We start from the raw sequence: 23,741 nt of genomic DNA, 5'->3' as shown, positions 1-23,741 counted from the left end.
TTTTTTTTTTTTAACACAGGAGGCCTTCGTGTTTGCTGTAAATCTTAAAAGTACAGGCATTTCTTACATTGCTGCTTTTGCAGCATGGGGCTTTGAGGGTTCTGTTCTTCAAAATTAAAAAGTTGAATGTCTAGGGACGCCTGGGTGGCTCAGTCAGTCAGGCATCCGACTCTTGATTTCGGCTCAGATCATGATCTCAGGGTTGATGAGATTGATCCCCACATCGGGCTCTGTGCTAGCAGCATGGAGCTTGCTTGGAATTCTCTCCCTCTCCCCCTCTCCCCGCCCCTGCCCAACTCATGCTCCCTTTCTCAAAATAAGTAAATAAACATTTAAAATAAAGTTGAATATCTAGTATATCTCAGGAAACTTCTTTAAAAGAAAAAAATTCATCGTTTTGCCGGCTAAAATGAAGATACTTAGATTCCTCAAATGTTAACACTTAGTAGCTTCATTTAGACCCTACCTTCCCATCCTAATAACAACCACTGAGCAATACTGAGTTTTAAATGTACCAGGCACTTTAGAGTAAGAAAAAACAGCAGATTATGTGCCTTCAGGGAGCTCAGTATCACTAGACACATATTACATACAACACAGTGTGATAGGTACTCTGAGAAACAACACAAGGATTATAGAGAAGGCAGTGATTAATTTTTCTGGGCGGGGTAAAAATGAGTAGGCAGGTCAGCCTTCCTAGAAGAGGTACCATTGGAGGTTTGCCTTGAAGGATGAGCTACAGCCAACCTATAGGCAAGTGAAAATTGCCCTCATTCCAGGGTTCACAGAAATACCTTAGATTACTGAACTCTGACTTAAAGCAGTGGGGTGCAGGTTACATGGGTGAAGGCAGAGCCAAATTAGTTGTTTCCATTTTTAAGCAGCAGGAGACTTGCAAAAATTATCTTTAAAAAAAAAATCCCATTAGAAAAAGAATCTGTTACATTACAGAAAACTTGAAGAATGGGTAGTGGAGGGACCATAATCCTTCCTGAATTGTGTTGGTGTTCTGGCTTGTTACTAGGGCTTTTTTCCTTGCTCCCATAGGAAGGAAATGGTTTTACTGTTGTAAATGCTATACCAGCACATGAGGTCTGTCTTTAAAGTTATCTATGGCTCTTTTGCACATGTGATGATGGCTGAGGCCACAGAGTAAGTCTAGAGTAGTTCACTTGATCAAGTCTGTTTTTGTCCTGGTTTTGCTTTCAGGCATAGTCGAGTGCAATGGAGGAGTGGCCGAAGAGGATGAGGTGGAGGTCATCCTGGCACAGGAACCTGCTGCTGATCAGGAAGTGCCAAGGGACGTCGTCTTACCTGAGCAGTCCCCGGGAGAATTTGACTTTAATGAGTTCTTTAACCTTGATAAGGTGCCATGCTTGGCTTCGGTGAGTGTAGCAGCACACTTATATATGAGATGGAGCAACTGTATGGTTAAATTTGACCTGAGTATTTCAGATACCTCTTTTTAAAGTACTGTTTGGCTAGATGTTTTGGGGATTTGGGCTTTTATTCCTAAATAATATGTGAGTTTTTGTGGCTTTGTTTTGGGAGTCTGAGTGGAAATGACCAAGTTGAGAATTCTGTACCAGTGACCTCTTTTTCTAGGATGGTAGCATTGGTCTAAGACATCTTTAGATACTAAGAACATTCATTGTCTGCTTTAATTTTTTAGGTAGTTAAGTGTCTGTTAGAAAGACCTGCTGTGGGAGGTGGAGTTTTGTAACTGGTGATTAGTATCATGCTGATGTGCGTTCCTTGGGTAAGGTTGATTTGTTAGGTGGTAACTTAGTGTCATGATGGTTCTGAAATTCTTCAGTGAAAAGCATCTTGGGATACTGTCGGTGTTGCTGTTAAACTGCTGAGTCTTTCTCAACTTTTAAAGTAGAATCAGTAAGACGTCCCAAATCCTCACTTGTTACTGCCTTTGCTCTTATCCCCTTAGTCAGTTAGGGATTACTATAGCCTCAACAAATTGGAGAAAAGATAGCACTCTGATCTGTGCACTCAAAAACAAAGTTGTTTTGTGGTTGTTGAAAGAGTGCATAAAACCATGATGAAAAAGAATTTTAAAAAACATTTGCCCAAAAGCATCTGTATGTTCTAGAGATCCCATTTACAACAGCAAATACATTTAACCATCCTTTAAAATTGGTGGTCCATAGAATTTGAATGACTGTACTTCCTAACTATAATGGCTCCTTCTTTGATTACCGCGCGAGCAGAAAGAACTGGGTGTGACAGAATAGGCAATATTGGTTTGTCTCCTTTGTCATTTGCCGTCCCAGTCCTCAGTAGATGGCCACCCAGAATAGGTGAGCAGAGACTGCCTAGCACTAATAGGTATGGGGCCACAGGTAAATTCTAGGGCAGTACTTCTGGCCCCTCTGTGGCAAGGGGCCAAGTTCTATTTCCAGTCCGCTGAGGACTAGTACTCTAGTATAAAGTACAAAAGTCACAGCAGTGCCAAATTGCTGCAGTTTCTAAGCATTTACTTTCAGTCTCTGAATTTACCTCCATGTGGTCCAAGAATACACTGGTCTATTTTCAGTAACTGTGTAGTTGATTCTCTCTTACAGTCTGCGAGTCAGCAGTAGTCCTTTGGCTCACTGTGAGTAGAAGGATTGCATTCACATGTGAACTTAATTTTCTTCGCGTAAAATTCTTAGCTTTTGAGGGGACATTAGTGGCTTTTTTTCCCCTCTTCACTCTCTTTAAAAAGTTTTCACAGCAAAAGGTCAAAATTTATGGGCCTATTGTGGCTCCACATGTGAGCACCTGTGAAGCCTAATGCATGTGCCTATGCAGAGGAAGGATGTAAAACTAAGCTTTTAATAATAGGTAACATGCACAGAGTGCTGATTGTTGTAGGTACATACAATAAGTCATTTAATCCTCACAATACCTTATAAGTTAATTACTACAGTTCCCATTTTACAGATGAGGAAACTTGCCCAAAGTCACACATGTAGAAACTGAATTTTGATTCATGCAGTTTCAGTTAAGAGTCTTTGTTTTCAGTTCACTATAACTCTACTGCCTCTAAAGCATAAAAGGAGGAATAGGAACTTCACACTATCTTTTGGTCCTCACCCTCAACCAAAATTTGGCTAAAGCTGAGCAGTAGTTGCTGTTATGTGAGGAGGTCTCTGTGTTGCTCATAAAGGTCCTGCTCATTAAGGTATATATTCTATAAATAGGATCAGTTAAAGAAAAACTGGGATGAGTTAAAAATAAATATTGATTATTCTGTATAACTAATATTTGCTCACTAAATGACCAATTAGGAAAAATAAGAACTATATAGGATTTGAATATCAATTCACAAATGTTATATCAAGTGCTTTATTTATTTATTTATTTTAAATATGGAACGCTTCACGAATTGCGTGTCATCCTTGCGCAGGGGCCATGCTAATCTTCTCTGTATCATTCCAATTTTAGTATATGTGCTGCCGAAGTGAGCACTCAAGTGCTTTAAATAGTACATGGCACTTAGTAAGCTGGATCAGTGTTGATATTAATAGATAAAAACCTATACCTATATTTGTAGGCTGTATTTATTGGCATTACAACACATTGGAAGTTGAAAGTCATAAAAATCTATGCAAACTGAAAATTTGGATTACATGTGCAAATAATTTCAGTTACATACTTAAAAATAAGTTTATTTTAGATATGCACATATTACTACGGTGCTTGACACATAACAGGTACTTATGTATGTTGAATGAAGAAAAAGGAAATCAAAGTGGAAATCGTAAATGATTTATTAGAGTGATGAAAAAGAACCATGACACAGAAAACCCTTGGTGGTGTGATCAGAAGTATGCTCAGAAGAAAATGTATAGCCTTAAGTACATTAATTACAAATCTTTAGAGTCAAACTAGAGTGAAACAAATACAAAAACATAGAAATTTCCATAAAAGTGGAAGGTACTAAAAGAAAAGCATTAATAAGTAAAAGCTAGTAATTGTCAAAGAAAATAGTTTACTGTAGCTGATAATCAGAATAATATGAATCCTAAGATAGGACTTGTCAAATGACCTTTGTTTGAAGGACCAGACTAACAGTCATAAGTTACTTTAAAATGTTATTAAAAATCTAGAAAGAGCAATTGAAACCTACCAGATTACATGTATAAGCTCCTCTTCTTGACCAGCTGATGGCTGACCAGAATGTTCACAGAGGATGTCTTAACCAAGAAATCAGAGCAGGAGGTCCAGCTCTCCATTTCCTTTACCAAGGTGCAGGAAATCTAACTGCTGTTAAATCATCCTTGCTTGCTGTGTGGTAAAAATGACTGACCAGATGAATCCTCTCAGGATTCCTTTAGGGTTTAAAATGCTTTACTTTCTTGAAAGTGGCATTTCCAATAAATGTATGTAAGATTAACTTAGTGTCAGGGGTGCCTGGCTGGCTCAGTAGAGCACGTGACTCTTATCTCAGGGTCCTGAGTTCAAGCCCCACTTTGGGGGTGGAGCTTACTTAATAAAAATTAATTGAATGAGTAACTTTGTTTCTACTTTTTATGTTTTATCTATAATAAAGCAGCTCTGACAGAAACAAAGTTGGTCACTGATTGAAGTATGGAAATGACTTTCTCAACGCTTACCATCATATCCTTTAGAAAATGTCCAGTTACTTTATATTCATGTCCTTTTCCATGTTCTTCCTATGTATCTTCTGACTGTTTTCCTATACACTATGATCAGAGGAAATAAAAGGATTCAAATGCAAGGAGATTTTTGCTATTTGTAAAATATTACTCTCTTCAACATTGTAACATTTTTAATGGCCATAGCTTTTAGTTTTAAAATAATTCCTATTTATCACTAACGTGGTTAAATTTTAGGTACAATTCAGTTTTTCACAGTGAAAAAATTTTAATAGTGTTCCTCTTATATTTTAATTATTGCAAAAAAATTTACACTATATTTAAGGTGTGTGAGTCTTACAAGTGAAATGTGATTGAAACTGAATCAGAAAATAGAAGCACCACAAGTAATAAATGTCATGAATTAATTCTTCATTCTTGTGTTCAAGAGAAGGATTGTGTCGCTTAGTTTGGGTACGTTATGAGAAAATTCTTCCAGATGAGAATAAAAGAATCTAACCTCCTGTTGCTGCACTTTGGAAATCTAGAAATTAGATGAAACAGTCACTAACTTTGCCATCCATGTACCAGTTTTGGGGAAAACCTGTTTTCTCTTTATGGAATCATCACAGAAATGAAAGTTTATACCTTACTTTCAAGGATCTCCCTCATTTTTTGGATTGACTTTTGCTTTACCCTGTCTTTTCTAAATATTGATAAGAACATTGCATAAAGATCAATTTGGATATTTAGCTGAATTTATGATAGAGTAGAATTATAATTCTCATTTTTTAATGCTTCAATCTAGTTAAGAAGGATTGATCATAGAAATTATTATGAAATAGTGTTGAGAAATTATTTCTGATCATAGTGCATCATTTAATTGTTCTTATACTAAACTGAAAACTGTTGAGAGTGGGTTTAAAAGAAAACAAACACCTGCAAACTCCCTATTAAATTCAAACGGATAGGGGCACCTGGGCAGCTCAGTCAGTTAAGTTTCTGACTTCAGCGCAGGTCATGATCTCACACAGTTTGTGACTTCAAGCCCCACGCTGGGCTCTGCACTGACAGCTCAGCCTGGAACCTGCTTTGGATTTTGTGTCTCCTTCTATCTCTCTGCCCCTCCCCTGCTCTCTCTCTCTCTCTTTCAAAAATAAACATTAAAAAAAATAATAAAATCAAACCAATATTAGAGAACAGTTAAAAATTTTTTCACATCCTGACACATTCTAAACTTTCACTGGAATTACCTCTGTGAGCTCTAGTTTTTAGGTTCTGAAATTGTCACCATTCAATTTTATGGTGTTTATTACAACCTTGAGAAAGTTGAAGTTTGAAACAAGGGCTCTCTCTCATCATCTCTCTATATGTAGTAATTAGTTGAAGGCCACTCATCAGCTTGGCTTTACTAGGTGATTTTGATTTTGAAACTATGTCCTCTGAGAGCGCTAAGTAGTTCATGGAGTTTCTAATGAGGCAAAGGATAGAAATCCAAAACACATTCTATGGCACAGAGGTTTTTCATTATATGTTTAGAAAGTACATGGTCAGTAATGCCCATATTTGGGTTACTCAGAAATGACCTTGGAGGGGAAGAAAAAGATGTTGAAAATCATAATTTCTGAGAGAGTTTACCTTCAGGTCAGCAGCAGCAAAGGAAATTTCAAAGTAAGTGACCTTTTCTTAAAATTTGAACCTTGCTGTTCTTTTTACCTTGAAACTGTTATTTTAGCTCCTTTTGTCTTTCTCTTTAGATGATAGAAGATGTTTTAGGAGAAGGGTCTGTCTCTGCCAGTCGGTTCAGTAGGTGGTTCTCTAACCCGAGCCGATCAGGAAGCCGGTCCAGTAGTCTCGGGTCAACACCACATGAAGAACTGGAGAGACTAGCAGGTAAAATGGCTTCAGATTCTGACCGTGAATATAGATGGGAGCTTTCTCTGACATGGTTCATTCTGCCTTCATTAATTAGGGTCCAATAGGGTTAAAGGCTCTCTGGATACTTAAAAACCCCTTCAGTTTGTGCCCTTTTAATACTGTTGAAGATCTATTTGTGCTTTATTGGGACCAATTGATTATGAATTGTATTTACTTGCAATATTAGGTCTGGAACAAGCCATCCTCTCTCCTGGACAGAACTCGGGGAATTATTTTGCTCCTATCCCACTGGAAGACCATGCTGAAAATAAAGTGGATATTTTAGAAATGCTACAGAAAGCCAAAGTGGATTTAAAACCTCTTCTTTCCAGTCTTTCTGCAAATAAAGAAAAGCTTAAGGAGAGCTGTAAGTGTTTATTAGAGTTTGCTTTAGGTGTTTGAAAAAGTGTGGGTCTCAGGCAGTTGGTTCTAACATACTATTTCATCAAAAGTCAGATAATGGGTTCTATTTAATGTTTTTCAGAAAACTTTTTGTCAAACAGTACCACCTCTTTGAGAATCTGATAGTCAGTGGACCTTCCATCCAAGTCCTCCTTATTAGCTGGAGCCTGATCATAACACTTCAGTTAATGTTGTTGTCCTCCTGGGCATAACTTGGCAGCTTCTCACACATTTGCCCCAGTCGGCCATTTTCTTAGGTTATGGGCCCTCAACATAAAACCTTAATGATAAAATAACCATAGCAAAGGTAGCAATCTTGCTGATGTTATGCTATCTGGGATTCTTGTCCCTGATAAGAAGTCTCCAGAAGACTCATTGTGAGAGAACCTCCTGCAAAATGGACATTAGGATCTTATCAAGTCTTAAAGCATAACACCCCACGGTTGTGGTCCCCCAGTTCCTAGCATTGTAACATTTTAGGTTTATTTTTGCCATTTCTTACTGAGTACATAGTTATGGCCCTATTGCCACTGTGCAACTGTGATTTTAAGAATTATCAGTTTGTCTATTTGGGGCATCAGCCTTTTCTGACAACCTCATTTCAACTGTAAAAAAACCATCATGGTAGCCAAGGAGAATTCCTACCACATACTCTCTTACTTGCCTTAATCTGGATTTTCTCAATGTTTCAGCGCATTCAGGAGTTGTGTTATCAGTAGAAGAGGTAGAAGCAGGGCTCAAGGGCTTAAAGGTGGACCATCAAGTGAAGAATTCGACTCCCTTCATGGCAGAACACTTAGAGGAGACTCTGAATGCTGTAACCAGCAATCGACAGCTCAAAAAAGACGGAGATATGACCGCGTTCAACAAACTAGTGAGCACCATGAAGGCAAGTGGGACTTTGCCTTCTCAGCCCAAAGTCAGCGTAAGTATTTGGCACAAACCCAAGCCTTTTCTCCTTTTCTTTTTTTCTATGCCATTTCCCTCTATAATAAATGGACTTTAAAAAAAAAATGGTATTCTGAGAGAGTTGGAAGTTCTTTAATAGTCATTTGGTCCTTGATGCTTTTGTGTGTTCTTTAATTATCACTGTGCTATTTGTTACTAGAAAAAGAGCTAATGGTTAATGTATGTTTTATGGGTGACAGTTTATAAAGATAGAAAAATTCAGGTAAAACTTTCAGTCAATGCTTAAAAAAAAAAAAGGTGTAAAAATGTCTTTTTGGATTGTACTCCAGAGAAAGTTTTCTATTTATTCAGCTACGTAAGCCAAAATAACTCCCCATATTTTTACAGTAAATCTTTCTTTTTACATTTTTAAATCACTCCTAAACACCAGGAATTACCGACTTTGTTGATCAGGCAGTTGGCAGTGCTATGAATAATTTGTAAAGTATCTAAGATGGATTTTTTAAGACCATTGTGTTCTGTTAATTTACTAAATCGAAAAAGCTGTGACATGTAAAAACAGTCTGGGGCATGAAGTTGGCTATGTAGTAACTGTGTGCCTGCAAACAGGTGTACAGTGCATACTGGTCTTCGTCATAACATATTAGCGGTGGCTCTCAGCCATGGCCTTTGTGTCAGTATTGCTGTCCCTTGATGATACAAGGTGAGAGGGGAAACAGGTCAAACCTGAATAATAAAAACATAAACATAGATTTGTTTTTGTTGCTAAGTTATAGCAAATTTATTAAATTGAGTTTTGCTTCTTGTTTTCTTCCAACATCATCTTTTCTGGGAACTACAAGTTGATCATGGTATCAGGAGCTGTGTGATTCATTGTGCCTTGTACCAAGGGAAGGTGCAATCAACTGTGGGTATTTTTTTTTTTTTTTATCTGACCAGCAGTTGACAGTTGATTCCAACAGAGGTGCCATTGTTCCTGGCCTTACTGCCAGCACTGACTTACCACCTCTGGAAGAAAGTGCCTTAGGTAGACTCATTTCTTTGTATCTGACCACAAACCATGCCAATTATAGGAGAGTGTTTGTCTTAAACTGCTTCAGAGTTACGTCCATACAAAGAATTACTAGGTAGAGACTTTCAAATGAGGACCAGATGAAAAGATCACAAACTATCCTTTTCTCATTCATATGTGTCTCGGTGATTGAGTGCTTTTAAGTAGCATGGGTCAAATCTTGTTAAGTACCTTTTTAAGTGTGAATGAGTAAAAAGTGGGAGCAAGAGGAGTCAGAAGTCTACCTGATGCTTTTGAGCATTTTGTTTCAGATGTGATGCTAGGGTTTGATATTGACATAGTTGATCCTGCCTTGTGAGGGTAACTGGTTTGATGTTGGGGTTTCAGTGCTCTGAAATAATATCTGGCCAAGGGAGTGAGCCTGTGTAAAGGGACGGATGATATAATTCACGTTGCTACACAAAAGTAACATAAACTCAACCTAACCTAGAAAAGAAAGCAACAAGGAAAGTAATATAATCACACCAGGTATTATCCCAAAATATTGCTTGATCTGCATGTTAACTCATGGTCTATTTTAAAATCAAGTCAATTGCTGTGGCTGTGTGTGTTACATATATACTATTATCTGCGTCCATCTGTCTAGGTTCAACCATATTGTTTCATCACCAAAATAGGACATGTTGGTTCCATCTAACCTCTATTTCAGATTGAATTGTAGAGACTCTATCTTCCAAATACAGTAAGCCATGTAGTATAAAGTTGCCCTTTTTTGTTAGATGAAATTAAAGAACTCTTGAGATCCCTTAATAAAATCATCTGCAGTCATTCCCAATTCCGAAACTAACAGTAAAACACTTGGGAGATCTTTGAGTTATTTGTCATGCTGAGGACATTGCTGTGGACCTTGGCAGCTTCATCTAGTGGAAAACTGTACCAGAGAAAGATTTCAGGCAAAGCTAAATGGACATAAGGATGTCCTGAGGTGCAGGAGGTAATGTCAGTTGGATAACTGCTGCTGCATTAAAAGCACAAAAAGTGGAGGATCTGAATTTTGCCTTGTATATGAGACCCATTTTGTAACAGCTCATTAAAAATAATAAAGTTTAAATTTCCTGAAATGTGAAACTCTGAAATATCACAATTCTGGCCAAACTTTCATGTTGTTTACTAGGTTTTTAACTACCATCTGTAATCTATAAATCTTGTTTTAGGGGCATCTGGGTGGCTCAGTCAGTTAAGCGTCTGGCTTCGGCTCAGGTCATGACCTCACAGTTTGTGGGTTTAAACCCTGGGTCAGGCTCTGTGCTGACAGCTCAGATTCTGTGTGTCCCTCTCTCTCTCTGCCCCTCCCCTGCTCATGATCGGTCTCTGTCTTTCAAAAATAAATGTTAAAACAAAAAATTAAAAAAAAAATCTTGTTTTAAAGATAATGGGTAGCAAAGGTTGCCTTGAAAATTAAAATCTATAAATTATCAAAATTTTCTTCTTGTTGCTTCTTACTAAGTACTCCTCTATTTCACCATTTTCTTTTTCCCTTCTTTGGGTCACAGTGTTAAAGACTGTGAAAGGCACTTGGGTTACCACAGGGAGGAAAAGACCATCTGAGGGTCTCTGAGTGGACTTTGCATATACATGTACAGATTCTTTCCATTTCCAGAGCTTTGGGACCTGTGTGATGAACAGGTGGAACAAGTTGATCTAACTTAGATTTGGGTGCTTTGGACATCATTCTGCTTTAGCGCCAACTCCTTGGGGAGTTTTAAATGCTTTCTTGTGGTCCCCAATTAATCTGTGAGTTAAGTGTGTAAGAAGGTTGAAACCAATTTTCCTTTGACTTTTTTAGCGAAACCTTGAAAGCCATTTGATGTCCCCTGCTGAGATTCCAGGCCAGGCTGTCCCTAAGAACATCCTGCAGGTACTTCACCATCTTATACCATGGCCTCGGAGTCCTGAACACTAGTCCTCTGAACTGGTTTTGTGTAGTGGTCCAACTTTGGGCCTTAGAGAATGATCCATGTGGCCTGACAGTTGAGGATACAGTGTTGTTACCTGGCATAGTTCTGTGTCACTATTAATCTCATTGTGGGGTGGGGATGTGGCTGAAGATGACAAAGCTCTTGATTTCCAGTTTACAGGTTTGCAATTTCTATAGAAAGTTTAAGTATCTAACTTATATTTGTAGCACTAACTTAAAGCAAATGTTGGTAGCTGAACAATGAGAGAAATGTGTTGCATGTACATGTGCCAGTTCGTTCAGTGGAGCATGAGGGAGATTCATCATTGGCTTCCAAAAATTAATCCATAATTCACAGGCTCTGAGTAGGTGAAAGAAATAGACTTGTTCACTAGGATTACTTTTCCTGCCTTCAGGAACTTCTGGGTCCACCAGTTCAGAGACCTGCTTCTTCCAATCTTCTGAGTGGCCTTATGGGGAGTTTGGAGCCTACAACATCTTTGCTGGGCCAAAGGGCACCCTCCCCTCCCTTGTCACAGGTGTTTCAGACGCGAGCAGCCTCAGCGGACTACCTTCGTCCCAGAATACCATCACCAGTTGGTAAATGCTGCTGTACATAAATGTCTGTCCATTCTCTCCTAAGCCACGTGAAGGTTATACTTGTTCCCCAGAACGGACAGTCTTTTTCATGCACATCCTTGAAGAATTTAAAAAGAAACATGTGAATTTATTATGCTTTTTTGGTGGGGTATGGTGAGGCACAGAATTGGAAGATAGTTTATTTATCTGGCTGCCCTTCTAGATAAATATGCTCATATTATATATGTTTTTTCACCTCTAAGATTATCAAAATTATATAAGTTGGATCAAGCTCTTTAGTCTTGTTCCTATTTTGGGAATTCAATCCAAAAAAGTTAATTTGGCTTGCTAGGTTTTTCCTTGCTAGAGTAGAAGTCAGGGTAGTAGTGGCTCTCTACCAACCTAATGAAGTTGTTACACAGTTAACTGTGAGGTCTGGTGGCTAATACAGAATGTACAGCAGTTCTAGAAAGCTGTCTAGCATAAGTGTTGTACAAAATCTCATTGTTCCAGTTACTCTGCACCACATTAGGCTGCTGGCCACTTCGGTCCCTGCCAATCATACCTTGGAGAGTAAGTTTTTGTAATCTTCCTTCCACATAAGTTAGCAAGACAGAATGGAAAGAATGTAAACCTCAAAGCACTGGACTCTGGTTGTTAGCTGGTTCCATGGTAATAAGCCAAATCACTGAGTAGAAAAGCACTTCTCTCTGAGAGTTCTTAGCTCTGAGGGGACAGAGCTGAAGCTTAGTGGAGAAGATGTGAATACAGCAGTTTGGGTCATTAAGTGCTCTGATTAAAGTCTATATCGCCCAGTGTGGAGCACAGAAGAGGGACATCATCAGCCTGGAAGTCAATACTTCCCTGAAAGAGATGGTGTTCCGCAAGAAGCAGCAAGCATTAGTGATAATGCCTCTTTATTTGATGTGTGCTCTCTTGACATTCACTGAATCTGCAACTTTCCCATCAGGTTTTACGCCAGGACCACAGCAGCTACTTGGAGATCCATTCCAAGGCATGCGCAAACCCATGAGCCCTGTCACAGCCCAGGTCAGTCTGAACATTTTCTAACTCAATTTTTTGCTTGTTTTTCATCCTTGTCAACTGTGGGATGGAGAATTAAATTGTTGCAATGCTTAGAAGTGGTTTTGAACTAAAATTCAAGCTCAGTGAAGACTAGAAAATTGGTGAACAAATTCATACTTTGTTAAAATCTTGTTCAGTGGGTGGTAGCACAGTTTAGTCAGGTTTGCAATATTTAATTTCTCTTAGCTGCTGCATAAACCTCTTTCTAAGAGTGAAGAGAGACATCTGTAGAAAGTGAATTGACTGTCCTCATTTTTCTTGGATCTTCCTCTGCCTCTTCTGCTCAGCAGATGAGCCAGCTAGAATTGCAGCAGGCAGCTTTGGAGGGGCTGGCCTTGCCACATGACCTTGCGGTGCAGGCAGCAAACTTCTACCAGCCTGGTTTTGGCAAACCACAAGTAGACAGAACCAGAGACGGATTCAGAAACAGGTAAGTTACAAGTGCTGCCCTTGTATTAGTTTTCCTCAGATTAGCAAATTGGTTATCCACAGTAGAATTCTGTGGTACATACTGATACATTGCATAATATGATGAGAATACTGTCTCTTTTGTGCAATAGAGAAGTGTACGTGAATTCTGTAGGGACATAGGCTTTTTTTATCCTATATGATTTTATTTATATTCTTGATTTAAAGGATTCACTTTTACAAATGTAGTTAGCTAACATAGCTCCTTATTTGTAATTATGAGATGATGAAAAGTAAAACTCCACCTAGCTTCCTCCCTTACAGATTCCTTGTTGAGTTACCAAACTATCCTTTGATGTAGGTTTATTGATCCATGATTTGTTGATCAAAGTATTAACAAATGATTGATGACTTCAGTCTCTTCCTGTTCTTTCTGATAGTTGTAACAAGTAGTAAAACAAACCATTAGTTAGGGGAAATGGCTAGCAATATTCTTTTCTTTTGTTGTAAAACAAAACAGAAAACTGCATTAAACAAATTTACAGCTTATTACAAGACAAAATCCTTTGTTAGCTACCGAGAAGCTCCCTAGGTGCCCTGTCCCACTAATACCCCTTTCCTCCTTCAGAAATGATCCCATCCAGCCTTTAAGAGTAAATACTGCCGCACCTGGCTGGCTCGGTGGCAGGAGCATGTGACTCTTGATCTCAGGGTCGTGAGTTCCAGCCCCACATTGGGTGTACAGATTACTAAAAAAATAAACTTTTAAAAATTGAAGAAAAATAAGGGGCGCCTGGGTAGCTCAGTCGGTTAAGCCTCCGACTTCAGCTCAGGTCAGATCTCACGTTCGTGGGTTCGAGCCCCGCATCAGGCTCTGGCTGTCCGTTAGCGCAGAGCCTGGAGCCTGCTTCCAGTTCTGTGTCTCCTTCTCTCGCTGCCCCTCCTACTCTCATGCTCTCTCTCTCTTTAAATCAAAAATAAATAAAACATTAACAAAAAAAATTTTTTAAAAAATTGAAGAAAAATAAAAGAAATGCCACCTTCATTTCTTCAATTTTATTACCAAAATGTCTATCCCTGAACATTAAGTCCTACCTATACAGTATACTTGGTAGTTAAGAAGTACTTAATGTTTTGATATCATTCTTAAAATTGTCATATCAGTGTCTCATTGTCTTCAGCTGTTTTTATATGTTGACATTTTCAGAAAACATTGAAACTTACCACATAGTAGGTGCTCAAGTATGTTTATCAGAAGGAATAAATGCTAGGTGGTGCAGAACACTTTGGTCTGTTTGGTCTGTTTGTTCCTTATTGTGCTAGGATTCTCTGTGGTAGTAGTGGGGCTCACCTGGTACAGACTGGAAAGAAGCCAGGAATTTCCAGAATCACTAAGGCTTTGGCCTTTATGGTACAAGGTCTGACAGCTGAAATGTCTCATTAGCCAGTGAGCTCATATAATTCATTCTTCCCTCAGCCTGTTTACATCTTCATCACCTGTTTCCTGTTTTCTCCAGGATAAGGGAGAATGAGTAAAATGTGGAGAAAAAGGAAGTCTGTTCCTTTAAACTTTGTTTGGAAGGCCTGTGATCAACCTGTGTGTGGACCAAGAGTGATGGGAAATGCTGTATATAACTCATTGGTCACCCCCAATTTAATGCTGCTCCTTCCCAGGGTCCCTTCAGTAGGAGTATTCTGTCACTCCTTCTGTACCTCATGTTCCCATTATGCCTTATTGGTATCTAATATTTACATATCTTAGTTTGCCCTAGGTTAGTGTCCCGCCACTAGACAACAAGGCCCAGGACCATGTTTAATCTTTTGTCTTCCCTCAGAACTTATCACGTGGTTTTGCATATGTTAGGCACTTAATAAATGCTTAGGAAATTGAAATGGATGAGGGAAAGAGGATATTAAAGTTCTAGTCTGGTCTTGAGTATTCTGTGGTCTTAGGATTTGGAGTTGGAGCAGCTTGGAGCTCATACTGATACTTGGTTTGTTCATAGGCAACAACGAGTGACCAAGTCGCCAGCACCTGTGCACCGAGGGAATTCCTCTTCCCCTGCCCCCACAGCCTCCATCACAAGCATGGTCAGTGACACTTGCTTTTGTGAACAACTTCAAGTTTTCTCCATTCAGTTGTGCCAATGTTGTATCACTGTGTGCCCCAAAATGTCCTTGAGTGCCTTCCATAGGAATAACTGACACAATACTCTTTCATAGTTGCTAATTTATTAGGTCTTCCCCTTAAGATTCTAGTGAAGCCCCTAAATTGGGGAAAGTATGTTCCAGCGGATAGAGGAGTATGGGCTAGAACATATAAGGTGATGTAATATGTTCAAACAAATGAACAGTTGGACGGGGAGTAGGGGAGGATAGGGGTGAAAAATAGGTGAGATGGATGCAGTGAATGGGGTTGGATCATGGGGAGTCCAGTGAAACATAGTGGGGACTTCACAAATTCAGGTCTCAGTGATATGAATTAAGGCTAGGACAAAGGAGTTTACTAGATGATAAATCTAGTTTTACCACTGACTTGTTCATGTATTAGCCTTTTTTTTTTTTTTTTAAGTTTTATCCGTGAAAGACCTTTATCACCTAGTTAAAGTTGATAGACAAAGAGAAAAACTTACTCTGCTTCAGGACCCCAAGTGGGTCTTTGCATTACTAGAAGAGGCTCTTGTGTTGTTTATTATTCATGCTGTTTCCTACCATCAAGAATTTAGGGTTAATGAGAAAAGTCACAAAAATCATCAAAGTAAAAATAGGCAGTGAAGAGATGGGGGAAAAATGACCCAAAATGGTGAGTTCTAGGGCCTGAGGAAACTATTAAGATAATTAAGAATTTTCTGGTAGTCAAGTGAAGATGGGATGTATTAAGACTATAGAGAAGGGGTGCATGGTGCCTTAGTTGGTTAAGTGTCCAACTTCAGCTCAGGTCATGATCTCATGGTCCATGGGTTCAAGCCCCATGTTGGGCTCTGCGCTGACAGCTAGCTCAGAGCCTGGAGCCTGTCTTCAGATTCTATGTCTCCCTCTCTCTCTGGCCCTCCCCTGTTCACGTGGTCTCTCTCAAAAATAAATAAAACATTTAAAAAAAAATGAGTATAGAAGAATTTAGGTTCTGAAGTTGTCTCTAAATTACCCTTTCCCAGCTGACAAGGCACTTGCTCTAGGGTATACTTCTGGCCATCTTCTTCCCCTGTTCTCAGCCTAATCCCATATGGGGAAATGGCTGAAGCAGAGGCTGCATGTCCCTATCAACACAGACACAGACAGGTAGGTTGAGTTGGTTGAAGTTCTATGCTTAAACTACCTTTGTGCTAGAGCTGAGTCTAGGTTTTGGTAAAAGTGAGATGTGAGCAAGGGATGATGCACTTGGGACACCACCTATTTGGCCCATCCTGTTTCTTTTCCTCTAGCAGGTAGACACTAGAACGTTGGAGTTGGCCTCTGCCACAGGCAGCCAATACAGGGACTCTTCAGTTTGACCAATTAACTCTGGCTTGATTAGAAAAGGCATTTAGAGAATGTGCTATTACTGTTTTTCTCTGCAGCTTTCTCCTTCCTTCACCCCTACCTCAGTGATTCGTAAAATGTATGAGAGCAAAGAGAAAAGCAAGGAGGAGCCAGCATCTGGAAAAGCGGTTCTTGGTGACAGTAAAGAGGACACTCAGAAGGCCAATGAAGGTACTGCAGAGCTGTTGAGGGTGTACTGCCTAAGAGTATGTGACAGAGCATGGGCTTGAGTGCTAACCAGCTGACCTGATTCTCTGCAAATCCCTGAACAAAGCCCCTGCCTGCTTTGGGATACCCAGTTCTATGTGTGACAGTGAGAAGTGTTGGACCAGCTTCACGGTTGCTTAACCACTTGAAATTCTGACCAATCTAATAGTGCTATGAGTGCTAGGACGAAGAAGAGTGAGTTTAGTTTAGAATCCTTATTGAAAATTCATAGTTGAATTATTAGTACATTTAGCAAATTAATATGGTACAACCAGTTTTACTTCTGAAAGGTTCTCTCTGGTCTATGAAAATTAAGTGTCCAACAAAATCTGTGTAGTGTGAAGCATAAGGTGTGGAAAGCCTGTTAGAAGTGTATAGAAAATGTGAGCAAGGCTTTTAGGAATTGCACAGTTGGGATTGTCAAGGACATGGTGAAGTAGATTCTAGTAATTTAGGTTTGCACAAGTCTAGAGTCTTGGTCCAGAAGCTTTTTGCCTGTGAGAAAGCTTATGGAAAAAAAGAAGAAATCCTGTCCTACTTAAAAGGCAATTCAGATTCTTTCACTAATATGTAACTTGTTTAAATTTCCATTGTGATGGATTAACATAATTGTACTTTCAGTTGATTTCCCCCTTAGTCTATAAAAGCATGTTAATCTAGGATAGTACTAGCTCCCACACAGATCCAGACCACAACCATATGGGCAGAGCAAGATGCCTGAGTTAGACCACCAGACAATAAGGCAGGTTCAATTGCCCATAGCTATTACTCAGTTGGAAAGATTAGAAGAAAAATAAACTTTGTTCCAGCAATGTATTTGGAGACTAGAAACTTGTGGTGTAGTTCAGCTCTGTCCCTAACTACCCCTGTGACCTTGAATGGGCCTGTTCATAAGGTACATGGTGGTTCCTATAATACAATTCTCTAAATTTGTTGAGGAGATTAAATAAGGATTGTAAACTTGTTAAGAAATGAGATTTACTGGATGTTTGGAAGAAGCCAATACCAAAATATCCTCTGGGTCCTTACAGAGAACCTAATGTCATCCAACTCTGTGCCCAGTGCCGATCGAGACTCTTCTCCCACTACAAATCCCAAACTGTCAACGTTGCAGCGGTCTTCATGTTCCACCCCATTATCTCAGACCAACCGTTACACCAAAGAGCAAGATTATCGACCTAAAGCAACTGGGAGAAAAACACCCACCTTGGCATCCCCAGTTCCAGGAACACCTTTTCTCCGCCCTGTCCACCAAGTTCCCCTTGTCCCCCATGTTCCAATCGTTCGGCCTGCTCACCAGCTTCACCCAGGGTTGGTCCAAAGGATGTTGGCCCAGGGAGTACATCCACAGCATCTTCCAAGTTTGCTCCAAGCTGGTAAGTTTCTGATTTGGCATGACAGCATTTGCCGGAATAGATGAAGTACTGTACTATGAGAGGTTCTTTTGTTTGTTTGTTTTTTTATCTCTAGAAAGATGTTGCTAGATTTTTCTAACTGGTGGGCAGTGGGTCCAATCTATATCCCTTAGTCCATTAAAAGCTTAGGAACCAGGGCGCCTGGGTGGCTCAGTCAGTTGAGCGTCCGACTTCAGCTCAGGTCATGATCTCACAATTCGTGGGTTCGAGCCCCGCGTCAGGCTCTGTGCTGACAGCTCAGAGCCTGGAGCCTGCTTCAGATTCTGCGTCTTCTCTCTCTGACCCTCCCCTGCTTGCACTGTCTCTCTCTGTCTCTCAAAAATAAATAAAAGTCATTAAAAAAAAAGTTTAAAAAAATAAAATGTTAAAAAAAAAAAAAGAAAAAAGCTTAGGAACCTATCTTAAGCACTGTTCATTGTTAAACTTGTAGATCAGCAAAGCTTGAAAATTTCCAGGTAGTTTACTTCTCACCACTGTTTTTTCCCTTGTCCAACAGGTGTGCTTCCTCCTGGGATGGACCTGACTCATTTACAGGGAATATCTGGCCCAATCCTGGGTCAACCCTTCTATCCTTTACCCGCAGCTAGTCACCCTCTTCTAAACCCTCGTCCTGGGACACCTCTGCATCTGGCAATGATGCAACAGCAGCTACAGCGCTCAGGTAGGTTCAGGAATGGGTCAGGGGACCTGGGGATGGGCTGAATAGGCTTAAACCTTTTGGACCAATTTCCAGTGGAGGGATGAATTAACACAATTCATTCCTTAAACTTACCCTAGCAAGACTGGGATAAGGGGATAATCAGAGAAAAGGAACCAACTTCTATGGGATGTGGAATTCCTGTCCCTGTAAAGACAATGGGAGAGCTGATTATGCTCTGGCATTTTTTTTTTTTTTTTTTTTTTGTCCTTTGCCTATTAAAGAGAGGCTGAGAATCCTGACAGATTCACCACAGGGATGCACACAGATGTCTTCTCCACCTCTAATGTTAGTGCTTTTGTGATATGACTGCTTGTCATGGGAAGTAGTGGTCATGTCATTTAGGATGGCTTCTGAATAGCCCTGCTTTCCAACGTACTGTCTTCTGGTATTTTGTAAAGGAGTCAAGGAAGTCCTAGAATAAATCCTTTAGTAAAGAAATTCTGTTTGGAGTTTTATGGATAGAATTTGAGAGAGGCAGGCGCTGATACAGAACTACTTTCCCCCACATGCTCTGAGTGGTAACCCTTTCTTCTTATCCCCATAGTTCTTCATCCCCCAGGCTCTGGTTCCCAGGCGGCAGCTGTCAGCGTTCAGACGAACCCTCAAAATGTGCCCACCCGGTCAGGCCTGACTCATGTGCACTCTCAGCTGGAGCACCGCCCCAGCCAGAGGAGCAGCTCCCCAGTGGGCCTCGCCAAGTGGTTTGGTTCAGATGTACTACAGCAGCCCCTACCCTCCATGCCTGCCAAAGTCATCAGTGTAGATGAATTGGAATACCGACAATGAACAGGGCCCGCAGGCTCACCTATGCCTGGACCTATTATAGTGGTACCCTGATCAGGATTCTGCTTCATCTCTGGTTGATTTATGGGCTTTTACTTTGGAGCATTCTGTGCAAAGCTCTTTAGGGAAGCCCAGGCACCTGGTGTGGTCTGCAGTGACAGAAGGATCTTAACCACCTGAATGGTCTGAATACAGGATGCACAGTGTTGTCAATCCTGGAAATAGTCTTTTTTTTGTAAGATATGTGAATGAAGTGTTGGTGTCTTCACCAAGAGGTGGCACCTAAGGGTTCCGAAGAAATAAATGTATAGACCCTATGTACAGACTTGTGTATAAACAACTTTTGTATATACATATAGGATAGCTTTTTTGAACTTATACAGCTGTACATAAAAGTAGCTGGTATTAGTTGAGCCTGTGTCAGCAGTTCAGATTTTTTTCACTTGTACATTTGGGACTTTTTCTTTTGGTTGATTAAAGTTGCATATGCTAAGTATGTGAATGAAGTGAATGGCACTGTTGTGTTTATTTCTTCCTGAATTCATTCCTTCTCATTTACTATCAGCTGACCTATGAGGTTCAATAGGAAGCTGAAGAAAATGTTTTCTTCTTCAAGTTTTAATTTTTTATTTTTTTATAAAGTTTTAAAAATGTTTATTATTGAGAGTGTGTGAGCAGGGAGGGGGCAGAGACAGACACAGAATCTGAAGCAGGCTCCAGGCTCTGAACTGTCAGCACAGAGCCCAACACAGGGCTCAAACTCACAAACCACAAAATCATGACCTAAGCTGAAGTCAGACACTTAACTGAGCCACCCAGGTAGGTGCCCCTTAATTTTCCTTTAAAACTCAGAACTGAACTTGATCTCATTTAGGAAGAGGAAGCATTGCTCACCTTTTTTGAGCCTTAAAGACCCTAATGGGACAGCTTAGGCTGGAATGGCCCTATAGGAAGCTTTGTGGTTAATACCAAATTATAATGTGTAAGTAGTATCGTATATTAAAACCAACTAGTGAAAACAATTTATTAAGTAATCATGTATATGGTAGCTTCTCTCAAATTCATGTTTACTAGGGTAAACGTGAATAGTCTGTTGGCATCCTGTTCTCCAGTGTCCCCTATAAAGAAAAAAAGGACCTCAGAGTTCTCATTCAACCCGTTAATAAGTCTTCTTCCATATGAAATTATCCTTAAGACTAATGCAGTCTCCTTGTGTTTTGTATCTCATTTCTCAGCTCACAATTATTTTCATTATTCACCTTAACTATATGCACAACAGTAGAACAGGATTCTATAAGAATACCATAGCTATGGTCTTGAGTCCCCTTCCCAGACTGAAGGTTTTTTAGTTCTACTGATTTGAGGTGGTAACTTATTTCTCTAGCTCCTCAAGTTAATTTGCCCTAGTTCTCAATACTTGTCCATTTAGAGCCATCAAAGTTACTTTGACTTCACGCTAGAGGGTCAAATAATGAAGCTGTTCTGGGATTCTCAGGTGAAGGGCAATGTGGTTGGATTTTGACTGCAAGGATAAAAAACAGCCCAAGTCTTCAGTGTTAGGGCCATTGCCTATAAACCTGGAGCCCACCCCGACTTACTACTTCCAGGAACACAAGAAAACCAGATTGCCTTTAAATTAAACCTAGTTTTGTGGATTGAGCACACAGTCCTCTTAGGAAGTATTTCATTAGTCGTCCTGCTCCCCAAACCCCCATGGGATTTGTTCAGTGGGATTCCTTAGCTTCAGAAATAGGTCTTAAGTTTAGAATTCTTGCAAATGCCACAGGTAGAAGCTGGAAAGCAGTCTCAAATAACAATGGGAGAACACAGATGCCTGAATCCAGTTTTACTGTATCTGTGTATCCTCTCATACTTCTTTCCCCTTGGTGTTCTTGAACCAAGAATTGTAAAAGTTGGGTGGAAGAATTCAGCTGGAGCTGCTAATAAGGGCTGCTTTTCAGGCTAGAAGCTGGTAGGGATCAAAATGAACACAGGGACCAACCAACGGGCAAAGCCACTAGCCACTGATTGGTTAGATACAGCCAGAAGGAAATAAAGTAAGAGAATGCTGCTAACGCTAGCACAGCAGAAAGCAGACAAAGATTTCAAAACTATTTTGGTGTTGGGGCAGGGGCAGTAGAAGCAAAAGAGGAAGCTAATGCAGACTTTGAGGAGCTAAGAACCTGATAAAAGGGCTAGGGCAGAAGGAAGTGATGTCTAAGCTAACAGGAGAGGTCTTACATGGACCAACCTTGGGCAATCATGAGAGGAGTTTAGAAGCAATCAGGACTAGAAGGATGTGCAACACAAAGGTTAGGAGTCACAGGAATAAAAAACAGAACAAACAGTATAGGCAATGGTACTGCATGGGGACAGATAAAACTGTGAGCATAGCATAACAATGTAAACTTGGATCACTATTGTATACCCAAAACTAATGTTACATTGTGCATCTACTTCAAAAAAAAAAAATGTTATGAGGCACCAGGTGGCACAGTTGTTTGAGCATCCTACTTCAGCTCAGGTCAGGACCTCATGGTTCAGGAGTTCAAGCCCCACTCTGGGCTCACTGTCATTGCAGAGCCCACTTCTGAATCTCTGTCCCCTTCTCTCTGCCCCTCTCCTGCTCCTATCTCTCAAAAATAAACATTTAAAACAAAAACTTTTAAAAAGGTTAAAAGGACCTAAGGAATGTGGAAGGCCCCCTCAAGGTAAAACAGAAAAAGGCCACAAAGAACCTTATGGAAGACCTACTGTTAAGGAGGGTGGTCAGGAAGGAGGAAAGAATAGTGCCTCTAAAAGGAAGCAGCTGAGCAGGTAGTACTTGGGAAGTCAGTTCAAACAATGAGAAGTGGGGGGGAAAATTGGCAGTACACGCAACCCTTCTCTTAAAAAATAGCTGAATATCTCATAAGCCAGGCTCTATTAAGACTGAAGTGAAGTCAGGTGCACTGACTTGTTTGTAAATGAAAGAGAGCACAAGCTCCAGGAATGAAGATAACTTATAGGCATATACTCTGATTCTTAATAATTCTTCTTCCTTTACCAACAATTGATTCAAGAATAGGTGGGGTGCCTGGGTGGCTCAGTTGGCTGAGCATCAGACTTTGGCTCACATTGTGATCTCACAGCCTGTGGATTCGAGCCCTGTGTTAGGCTCTGCTGCTGACAGCTCAGAGCCTGGAGCTGCTTCATTCAGATTCTGTGTCTCCCTCTTTCTCTGCCCCTCTCCTGCTTGCACTGTCTCTCTCTCAAAAAAAAAAATTAAAAAAAAATTTTTTTTTAAATAGACACATGACCCAATTTAGGCCATAAGACATAGGACAAATTGGGCAGTTTCTAGGAAATAGCTTCCCCAAAAGATAAAAACCAGACCTTTAGTATCCTCTGGATCCTGATGTAAAGTGTCGATGTAAATCATATTCTATGATTATGAGTGGAGCCAGCTGCTCAGCAAAGCCAAACTGCAATGGACAGAGTAGATCAAAAAATTTGGATTCTCAAGGCATTACAGCTGCCATGAGCCCATCTGAACTCCAGATAGCTTATGTGAGAGACCAAGTTTCCTTCCACTTCAGCTGGTTAAGTTAGTGTTTGCTGTTAACTGGATGTAGAGATTGATTAAATAAATAAAGGGTGCCTTGGTGGGTCAGTCAAGTGTCCAACTCTTTTGACTATGGGTCAGGTCATGATCTCACGGTTCAAGCCCCACATGGGGCTGCGCACTGACAGCATAGAGCCTGCTTGGGAATCTATCTCTCTCTCTCTCTACGCCTCCCCCACTGGCATGCACATACACATACTCTCTCAAACTTAAAAAAAATAAAGGGGTGCTGGGGTGGCTCAGTCGGTTAAGTGTCCAACTTCAGCTCAGGTCATGATCTCACAGTTTGTGGGTTCAGGCCCTGCATCAGGCTCTGCTGACAGCTCAGAGCCTAGAGCCTGCTTCAGATTGTCTCCCACTCTCTCTCTGCCCCCCCCCAAAATAAATATTAAAAACACACACACACACTAAAAAAAAAATCAGGAAACAAATGGGGTATGTAACTGTACAGGGAATTCAACCTGTGGCAGCCAAACCACTGTAGTCTTTAGAGTTCATGAAAAGAAACCCTTTACTATAGGAATGCCCTTCCTTGGCAGCCCTACCCCAGAGAGCATTTCTAACACAAAACTGTACTCTCTCCCATAACTCTCAAGTCTGAGCCCAAAGAAGAAAGAAAGGAAAAAGGTAGGGTAATGCTCTCCTCAA

General features: G+C 40.3%; 1 protein-coding gene and 1 non-coding gene across 8 annotated transcripts in view; one reads left to right on the top strand and one right to left on the bottom strand.

Moving 5' to 3' along the window:
• The window catches only part of EIF4ENIF1 (eukaryotic translation initiation factor 4E nuclear import factor 1), a 43,674-nt gene extending 23,674 nt beyond the window's left edge, over positions 1-20,000 (top strand). For 5 of the 7 annotated variants that reach the window (XM_029921671.1, XM_029921672.1, XM_029921674.1 and 2 more), the window contains exons 7-19: positions 1,210-1,385; positions 6,353-6,488; positions 6,700-6,879; positions 7,607-7,839; positions 10,682-10,753; positions 11,209-11,392; positions 12,342-12,421; positions 12,745-12,887; positions 14,872-14,956; positions 16,423-16,555; positions 17,623-17,967; positions 18,503-18,667; positions 19,251-20,000. In XM_029921671.1, the coding sequence (XP_029777531.1) occupies positions 1,210-1,385; positions 6,353-6,488; positions 6,700-6,879; positions 7,607-7,839; positions 10,682-10,753; positions 11,209-11,392; positions 12,342-12,421; positions 12,745-12,887; positions 14,872-14,956; positions 16,423-16,555; positions 17,623-17,967; positions 18,503-18,667; positions 19,251-19,492 (2,174 nt within the window). In that variant the 3' untranslated portion in view covers positions 19,493-20,000. The remainder of the gene's footprint in view (positions 1-1,209; positions 1,386-6,352; positions 6,489-6,699; positions 6,880-7,606; positions 7,840-10,681; positions 10,754-11,208; positions 11,393-12,341; positions 12,422-12,744; positions 12,888-14,871; positions 14,957-16,422; positions 16,556-17,622; positions 17,968-18,502; positions 18,668-19,250) is intronic. The other 2 variants (XM_029921670.1, XM_029921675.1) reach the window with 2 other exon arrangements.
• LOC115278540 lies at positions 3,360-3,465 on the bottom strand. The gene has a single exon (XR_003902947.1). It is a non-coding gene; the product is annotated as a U6 spliceosomal RNA (small nuclear RNA).
• Positions 20,001-23,741: the final 3,741 nt, after the last annotated feature.

The sequence above is a fragment of the Suricata suricatta genome, chromosome 14 (genome assembly GCF_006229205.1).
Source record: "Suricata suricatta isolate VVHF042 chromosome 14, meerkat_22Aug2017_6uvM2_HiC, whole genome shotgun sequence".
NCBI lineage: Eukaryota > Metazoa > Chordata > Mammalia > Carnivora > Herpestidae > Suricata > Suricata suricatta.
This window is presented reverse-complemented; position numbering and strand designations above follow the sequence as displayed.